This window comes from Pecten maximus, chromosome 3 (assembly GCF_902652985.1).
Source record: "Pecten maximus chromosome 3, xPecMax1.1, whole genome shotgun sequence".
Taxonomy (NCBI): Eukaryota; Metazoa; Mollusca; class Bivalvia; order Pectinida; family Pectinidae; genus Pecten; species Pecten maximus.
Window position 1 is genome coordinate 35,530,527 of NC_047017.1, and position 9,777 is coordinate 35,540,303.

Genomic DNA, 9,777 nt, shown 5'->3' on the forward strand with positions numbered 1-9,777 from the left:
GACAGTATAGTCGTCTGTCTAAACAACTAGAAAACAATATATAATTGTCTGTCTTTCTAAACAACTAGAGGGTAATATAATTGTCTGTCTGTCTAAACAACTAGAGGACACACATTACATCGGCTCGTTTTAATTTAACCTGATGAGGACGAGCTAGAGGACAAGCAGCACGTCCGTCCGTCCGTTTATCTATCTTATCAGCTGAAGGACAAGATCTGTTCGTCTTAACCAAATGGAGATACGTCCGTTCAAACAGACGTACTATCATCTGACTGGATAAGACGGACGGATGGACGTGTCGTCATCTATCACGTTAGAAGAGTTGAATGTACGTGCATATTGTCTCGTGCGTTGTGAAGTGTGCCCCAATGTTCCGTGTAAATCTACTACAACTCGAGGAGGAGTGTCATCAACCTGTCATTGGTTAGCCTATCTGGTCACCCCAAGCGGATAGCCCTATTGTCAAACATACACATCACACACCGTTGATCCCACTCGTCCTGCCCCAATGTTCACATTCTGGGACGCAGGCTTGTAGTCAAGACGGTCCCCGATGGCTGATAATCGGGGTTTTGTTTTAATGAAACAATACTGTACCTCCTTCACTCCAGCGCCAGGCGCGCTCAAGCTTATCAGCACTGGGCACTATAAACTGTCATATTCGGTACTCACGGAATTACGGCTCATGTCAAGATATGGCCATCACCTTATTTTTATAGTGATACTTCAAAATCTGGTCATTTAAGCTTTTAAAGATGATGGGTGACTTACAAATGGACGATTTAGATAGGAAAGTGACAGGTCACATGTAAAATTATCACGAAACGCATGCCATTGATACATGTAACTGTCATCTCTCCATACCCGCAATGATACTTACCCACAAAAACACGCATGGGTGAGTTTTACACAATATACCCAAATGTAAATAATATCGCAATAAACATGCAGAAAATGCATTATACAGCTAAAACATCAACAGGTAACACTTCAGTGATATCAAGAAAGGAAAATAAGGAACAGTGTTCACTAACCTCTAATTTAATGTACATTATTATAGTCGATATATGTTTTAGTATTTGAAGCTTGACATTGAGGAGGGTAAATATGAGTTCAAACACTCGTAGTCAATATATTTAACTGACGCGCTAACCAAATATAGGAAAATGTCAAAATGAGGTACAATACTGAAATGTTCACAATGAAAATATCCGATTTCCGGAGCTAAAACGTCTATTAATTATGACGTCAGTTAACTGTGACGTCACTATTTAGTATCGTCACGAAACTCCAAGCAACAGCCAGAGGAAAACAAGAAGTCTGTAGGATAGGATGTGGCTGTAGTTACAGGGGAAAGGTGGTGTCGTTACGTCCGAGACCGAATTATAACCAGCGCCATGCAGCGCACAGCATATCAACAGCATGTCGTAGAAGAGTTTGGACTGTTTTATCCTTCATATATGTGTCCAGAACCAGTTCTCTGTATTAAGGCAACTGGAAAACTGCCTCGTCTCCGGATCAAGGGACCTCGGGAATGTGAATATAAAGCGGCTAAAGATATAATAACACCACCTTCAGAGCCTGTCAACTACCAAGCCAAAGAAAAATACGCAACACAACCCAGAATTGATATAAAGGACGACGAACTCGGTATCATTTCCATCAATGATTTAGACACCTCTATGTCTAAATGGAACTTCCTGTCCAGTGCAGAATGGAAGGCAGAACTAGACCGCACACCAATAGGTCCTTGTCAGCCGATCCCGGACGATCCTACATCGTGGGTCTACATGTCCATGAAAGAAATAGAAGATGAGTTCTGGAAGGAAACGTTAGATTTTGATGATTATCAACCCGTTATTGACGCTTTACAAGACAGTCTGGAGGGACGGACGGGCGTGATGGAACCACAGAGGGCAGTGTTTCTACTGGACACCAACCACGTGCCTCTGGGGATCAGCAAAGTCCTTCTGGAAAAGCTCCACCACTTCTACTTGGATAACGAGGTATTAATATGACATAGCCAGAAAACTGGAAGTTGGGGTCACCAAATTATCCATGCGAAGTTAATTTCCCATTTCCAAACGTATAATGAAAACGATTTTCATTGTGGCGTCAGGTGATATAAGAAAATCTACATGTACGTGTCTTTGGCAGTAAAATATTTTACATAATCCTGATGTCAATCACTTCCGGTTAGGAAACGCAATCCTCCCCACAGTGTGCTTTAGGTAAAACGAGAGCCAATTCTTTAGTGACTGGGAAAGGATACAGAGTTTGATACAGGAGGGATATATTGTCATTCGCAATATTTTTTATTGTTGTCCTTTCCCAGAAACCGTACTAATCTAAGAAGTTCAGCTTATACTGGTCCGCCACTCAACCGACTGAGGTAAAGTTAAGTTCCTTCTAGCGCGAAGTTAGAAGGCGACCGTATCACTTTGTAAATAAACTAAAATAGCATAGGTCTGTACAGTATAGATTAAATCTAGAAAGACCTGTAATAGTTTTTATTATTAATCTTGTTATATTAATATAAAAATACAAATTTCTGTGGGGATTATATGTCTGGCCTTTTTTGGTACCATTTACCAATCAGGTAAAGCTTAACTTTTTTTTGTGCGCTGCTTAATTAAATTTCTATATATTTTTTCCTTCAGTTGTATGAATTTGCAGAAGAACTTTTTTTTTGTGCGCTGCTTACTTAAATTTCTATATATTTTTTCCTTCAGTTGTATGAATTTGCAGAAGAACTTGAGTCCATTGGAGCCAAATATGTGACGAAGAAAACCATTCAGGAGTAAGATTTGTATTATTTTACATATCATCTAGTACCATTGTTTGTGTTAAAAGTTATTAATCTTACAACTGTATGTAAACAAAACAGTAATTTGAAGTTTGATTTAATTCAAACGAATAGTTGAAATTTATCTGGAATCCGGAAGAACTCGGTTGAGTTGTGTGTTTTGAATTTCCCTGAAGGACACGGTTGAATCGTGTGTTTTTTTTTTGTTTTTTTTTTTAATTTTCCGGAAGGACTCGGGTTAATTTGTGTGTTTTGAATTTTCCGGAAGGACACGGTTCAATTTTGTTGTTGTTGTTGTTTTTCTTGTTTTTTGTTTTTAATTTTCCGGAAGGCCTCAGTTGAGTCGTGTGTTTTGAATTTTCCGGAAGGACACGGTTCAAATTTTAGTTTATTTTCCGGAAGGACACGGTTCATTTTTTTTTTAATTTTCCGGCAGGACTCGGGTTGATTTGTGTGTTTTGAATTTTCCGGAAGGACACGGTTCAGTTTTTTTTGTTTTTTTTTTAAATTATTTTTATTTTCCGGAAGGAATCAGTTGAGTCGTGTGTTTTAAATTTTCCGGAAGGACACGGTTCATTTTTGTTTAATTTTCCGGAAGGACTCGGGTTGATATGTGTGTTTTGAATTTTCCGGAAGAACACGGTTCACTTGTTTTTTAATTATCTTTATTTTCCGGAAGGACTCGGTTGAGTCGTGTGTTTTAAATTTTCCGGAAGGACACGGTTCATTTTTTTTTTTTTTTTTTTTTTAATTTTCCGGAAGGACTCGGGTTAATTTGTGTGTTTTGAATTTTCCGGAAGGACACAGTTCAGTTGTTTTTTTAATTATTTTTATTTTCCGGAAGGACTCGGTTGAGTCGCGTGTTTTGAATTTTCCGGAAGGACATGGTTCAGTGTTTTGTTTAATTTTCCGGAAGGACTCGGGTTGATTTGTGTGTTTTGAATTTTCCGAAAGGACACGGTTAAGTTTTTTTTAATTATTTTTATTTTCCGGAAGGACTTGGTTGAGTCGTTTGTTTTGAATTTCCGTAAAACACTTAGTTGTGTGGTGTTTTGAATTTTATTTTTGCTTTGTTTTACAGATGTCTGTGCAGCTCCGACTCGGAAAGTGAGTTAGCCGCGGACATCCTAGAGGACGAACGACTACCCAGTTTTATACGCCCCGTGGAGGACGGAGGGAGAGTCAACCACGGAGTGGACGTATAAACTATAATCTTATTCAAATCATCAAAACAAATATATGTAAATCGTTCATATTATATAATGAAAAATGCAAAAAATTATGTTTGTGTATTAGAAACTAAAAAAAAAAGAAATAAAAGTTGGATACGATATTTTTCCCGGAAATACCATGGCAAATTACTTTTACAATTGTTTAACAAGCTTTGACAAGTGCTCCAAAACGAGGCTGTATCTAATACAGTAGAGCTTCTATGTTGCTTGAAAGAAATGTGTAGCTTATCTTCGATTAGTAGAGTCTTGTGACAGACAAATGTCTGAAAATTTCATAAGCAGGTCTAATGTCGCTCTACAAACCCCATTTTAATGTTACTTTTCGTGTTTTTTTTATGGCAACAAAATTAATGCATAAAGGGTATCGTATAAAATTCGTATCGAGATATTACTAAATATTTGCTGATGTAGATGGTACATAAAATACATGTGGATTATTTTTCATATACGTGCTGTGATACTATACACATCATTTTATCCATTACTATTATATAAACAAGGCTTTCTTAAGTTTATATTTATGCACAAATGAATTATACTTATTTAGAAAAAAATAAATTTTTATCGAAACTACCGCCTTCATTGTCATTATGAACGTTAGGACGAGCAAAAGTATTGACAAATATAATTTAATTTTGTATGAAACACGCATTTTCATTGGCTGAATTAATTTTGTTATACCTCCATAACAAAATTTTTGACGTTGCGAAATGTAACGTCATTTTTGATTGGCTGATGACGTTGCGTAATAATTTATCACAGAAAAGAGTTCGCCAAAGAAAGTGAAATATCTTGGTGTGTATAAGACGAAATTAAATTATAAGAATTAACATTAATTATTTTTTCTGTTATACGGTCATAACATAAAAAACTGGAGTGTACTCTCTTCATAAACCGCTTCGCGGTTTATTTAGAGTACACTCCAGTTTTTTTCTGTTATGACTGTATAACAGAAAAAATAATTGATGTTAATCCTTAAATAACAAAATTATAGATATTATTCAAATTCTGCTGTATCCCAATCTATTAGCATATATTGGTGGCGTTGCAAAGGATTATGAAAATCACCATTTAACGTCCAGTGTCTACACATCCTAACTACGTAGACTTGGCACCACGCCATGCGTAGATTCCGGGACATGTTTACCAATGTTCACCGAATTCAGACAGTAAATCTTGAGGATGAAAATAATCTGACAAATAGGGACCGGTGTGTATATTACACAGTTCCGATTGTGAAAACAATAAACACGAAGTGGCGTTACCAGGACAACTGAGGGCTCACCGTCTTTGTCCAGTTTCGTAGTTCCCATAACAACCAATTCGGATGAATATTGTGTAAGGACATGTGGACTGACGGAGTTTATTTGTAATTACTGTTTATTTATTGTATAATCAAAAGCCAACCAAAGACTAATGTCTGTGCTCTGCAGCCGTTGTCATGAACGCTTTTGAACCAAATGCATAAACGTTGACGACAGAAAATATTAAAGAATAACTACATAAATGGAATACTTTGTGACTCTGTTCCCCTGTCGACAAGAGCATACCAATATATAGTAAAGCTGTAGAATGGTGTAAGAGAACATGGCGATACATGAAGCAGGTTATTAGCCTAATTTGTGAAAATGGATTACATAAAACGACAAAGGATATTGTCACTTTTCAATACGACTTAGACTGGATTACCTGCCGTAGTTTTTCTACTCTCCGCTAGGCTTCGCTTCGAAAATACGTATTCATGAGCGCAGCCTAGCGGAGAGAAATGATACTAAGGCGGGTTATTTAGTCTAAATACGACTGAGATACTTTAGAGCCCTAAATGAGGTCTCGTCAGTGATGCTGATGGCCTAAAATGTTGACACCATAGGCCAAGAAAAGTCAACATCAGGATGGTGAGGAGTAATAGCCCAGTACTTTAATTCATCACAATTTTATTAGTGAAACCTATTGATATTGAATTATTTCCCATTACATATAAAAAAAAATATTTCAATCGTATGACAGAATAACGATGTTTTCACGAGTGCGTCTGTCCTATGAGTAAAATATGTTATATTCAACGGGGAATCTTTAAATTAAAGACGAAAAAGGAGAAAAATATATGTGTCAAAAAAGCGCGAGAATAACTAGCATAATCTGTGACGCCGTAACCTTATGTAACCCTGGTAAATAGTATACTAGCTGCACCGCTCGGCTAGAGAGATCTTCTCTGGAGCGTGATCGGTTAAGCGTAAGACTGGTAAGTCAGAGGTCGAAGGTTCGACCTCCTAGCGGAGGCAGTGATTTAAATTAATCATGAATCCCTAGCGGAGGCAGTGATTTAAATTAATCATGAATCCCTAGCGGAGGCAGTGATTTAAATTGAATTAATCCTGCGCTCTGTTACACTTACGACGTCACTATTTGGTTTCAAAAGATCGTCAAGTACACGTGAATATAGAGGCATTATCTTGACCAGTGTCCACCGTTTTTGTGTGTCTTATACGATGGCACAGTCACCAAATACATCAAACGAACATTTAATATTTCCTGATTTTGTTTGTGAAACAACAAAAAGATAAACACTTTCTCCTGACATTGAAGGAAATGGCTCTTTCGATCGAAAGAGTTTTTTTCTGTGTCAACCAGCTAAGATATGGAGCAATATGATGGTGAAAACAGATGCCATTGTAAATACAGATGACCACCACGGAAACCCCACTCAGGATTCCACGAGTGACTTGTGCCACGTCACCTGATGCTGTTGGCATGTACAAATTCAATGGGAAACGGCATGTTAATTGGTGACAATATCTACGTTTGTGAAGACAGTAGGCCTATAAGAGAATGGAATGAAAAATCGCCATCAATGGACAATACACTCCTGTTAACAAAAGATTGGAGCGTTCAAAAAGAAAAAGAAAAATAAAGAAATTATTTTTAAGGTCGATTACACTGATGTTTTCGGTTTATCAAAAATAACATTACAATTCAAATGTACTTTAACTCTTTTTTGCAATGTGTCACTATAAGCAGTTCTACAGTTTACAGTTGTTTAATCCGGATTAAATTATGCCATCCTTGTTTGATTTGCTTGTAAAGAAACTAGTGACAACGTCATTGATAATGTCTACCCAACATCTACCATTCCACATACTTCCGGGGGTAAAGTAAATCGATCACCTTTACTTACTATAGTACTACTACGGATCGATTGTGTATTTTAGGTTTCTATTCATTTTTTCACAATATCTTCCTATTCATGCTATCTCGTCTGTTTTGACATAATCATAGCACGACAGTAGCGACCTAATTAGCGGTTTATTTAGGATTGTTTTTTCGGTATTAGAAGGCCATATTGAAATGTATCTTGCAGCATTGTCAGCATGGCGTCAGTTTGGCTTCAGTATATTTCTCTTTTGTGTTTCATACCCAAAGCAGGTCATTTTTTATGTTTTGAAATCATCCACCATTACTGTAATCCTTTACAACACTTTCTAAATCTTTGATTTTTCAAACATATTCACCAAACATGATAATACGGTTAGTACATCTCTCCCTATAGTTTTCGTAGATAAAACACATTTCCTCTTTCTACAGGAAATCCAAATATCTGTACGACACATTGAATATCTGGTATGTACATATGTACAGTGTGTGTAATAATATAGTTAATGTTTAATGTTTACATGTGCTACTCCTTAGCATATTTTCTCCACGCGTGTAAAGGATTATACTAAATATTGGCCCTACAGGTAGGGCGTAAGAATTGTACCTGCTGCCCCCATTGCATGATCGTAGCAGGCGACTAAACTTGGGAGCTTATCTTTTCTCTTCTTTCTGAACAACTTTCTTCTTCCTAATGTCTCCCTTGACAATGCCCCAATTTTGGTCTTTAGTTGAGCGTTCGCCCCTGTGAGGAAGGCTTTGGGTTCTGTCCCGTGGCCGAGACATACCAGAGTCTTTAAAAAATGGTAGTTGCTACTCCTGGCTTATCGCTCAGGATATTTGGAGATGGACGACTGGTTCGCCCGTTGTCAGTTAGCTGTTAATAGGACGTTAAACAAAATAAACCAAGTAAAGTACTAAATATGTTATTAGTAATAGACACAAGATAAAAAAATATGCTGATAAGTGGATAGGGTTAGTTAAACATGTCAAAACGTACAACACAATAGTAGGGAGGAGGTGTCACCAAACCTATGATTTAATATCAATTGGTGAATTTTGGTAAGCGGATCATGGAAAGCATATGCTTTGTTCTTGGCTGGCTGTAGCAAAAAGGTATCAACCTATTGGATTATGAACATATCCACATACATACATATTTATGTTCAGGTCCGGTTCAACTATTCATCAGAATTTACATGTCGCATGCAGAACGGCAAACCTCGGGTACTTCTGAACAACACATTTAACTATGCGTTAAGTAATATATACACTGTTATGACAAATATCAAATGTATATAAAACTGCACCATCAAGTTGTTTCCTCCTTCGGGGACTCGTCAGCGGTGCTGGGTACATCATACAGATGTTTCCTCCTTCGGGGACTCATCAGCGGTAATGGGTACCTCATACAGATGTTTCGTCCTCTGGGGACTCGGCAGCGATGCTTGGGACATCATACAGATGTTTCGTCCTTCGGGGACTCCTCAGTGATGCTGGGGACATCATACAGATGTTTCGTCCTTCGGGGACTCTGCAGCAATGCTGGGGACATCATACAGATGTTTCGTCCTTCAGGGACTCATCAGCGGTGCTGGGTACATACTATAGATGTTTCGTCCTTCGGAGACTCGTCAGTGATGCTGGGGACATCATACAGATGTTTTCGTCCTTCGGAGACTCGTCAGTGATGCTGGGGACATCATACAGATGTTTCGTCCTTCGGGGACTCGTCAGCGGTGCTGGGTACATACTATAGATGTTTCGTCCTTCGGAGACTCGTTAGTGATGCTGGGGGCATCATACAGATGTTTCGTCCTTCGGGGACTCGGCAGCGATGCTGGGGACATCATACAGATGTTTCGTCCTTCAGGGACTCATCAGCGGTGCTGGGTACATACTATAGATGTTTCGTCCTTCGGAGACTCGTCAGTGATGCTGGGGACAATATTTAATTTAATATCAATTGGTGAATTTTGGTAAGCGGATCATGGAAAGCATATGCTTTGTTCTTGGCTGGCTGTAGCAAAAAGGTATCAACCTATTGGATTATGAACATATCCACATACATACATATTTATGTTCAGGTCCGGTTCAACTATTCATCAGAATTTACATGTCGCATGCAGAACGGCAAACCTCGGGTACTTCTGAACAACACATTTAACTATGCGTTAAGTAATATATACACTGTTATGACAAATATCAAATGTATATAAAACTGCACCATCAAGTTGTTTCCTCCTTCGGGGACTCGTCAGCGGTGCTGGGTACATCATACAGATGTTTCCTCCTTCGGGGACTCATCAGCGGTAATGGGTACCTCATACAGATGTTTCGTCCTCTGGGGACTCGGCAGCGATGCTTGGGACATCATACAGATGTTTCGTCCTTCGGGGACTCCTCAGTGATGCTGGGGACATCATACAGATGTTTCGTCCTTCGGGGACTCTGCAGCAATGCTGGGGACATCATACAGATGTTTCGTCCTTCAGGGACTCATCAGCGGTGCTGGGTACATACTATAGATGTTTCGTCCTTCGGAGACTCGTCAGTGATGCTGGGGACATCATACAGATGTTTTCGTCC

General features: G+C 38.5%; 1 protein-coding gene across 1 annotated transcript; it reads left to right on the top strand.

The window, feature by feature from the left end:
• Positions 1 to 1,278: 1,278 nt before the first annotated feature.
• LOC117324006 lies at positions 1,279 to 4,078 on the top strand. The gene is made up of 3 exons (XM_033879593.1): positions 1,279 to 2,006; positions 2,733 to 2,800; positions 3,888 to 4,078. The coding sequence occupies exons 1-3, from the start codon at positions 1,398 to 1,400 to the stop codon at positions 4,009 to 4,011; spliced, it is 801 nt and encodes a 266-aa protein (XP_033735484.1). The 5' UTR covers positions 1,279 to 1,397; the 3' UTR covers positions 4,012 to 4,078.
• The last annotated feature ends 5,699 nt before the right edge of the window (positions 4,079 to 9,777 follow it).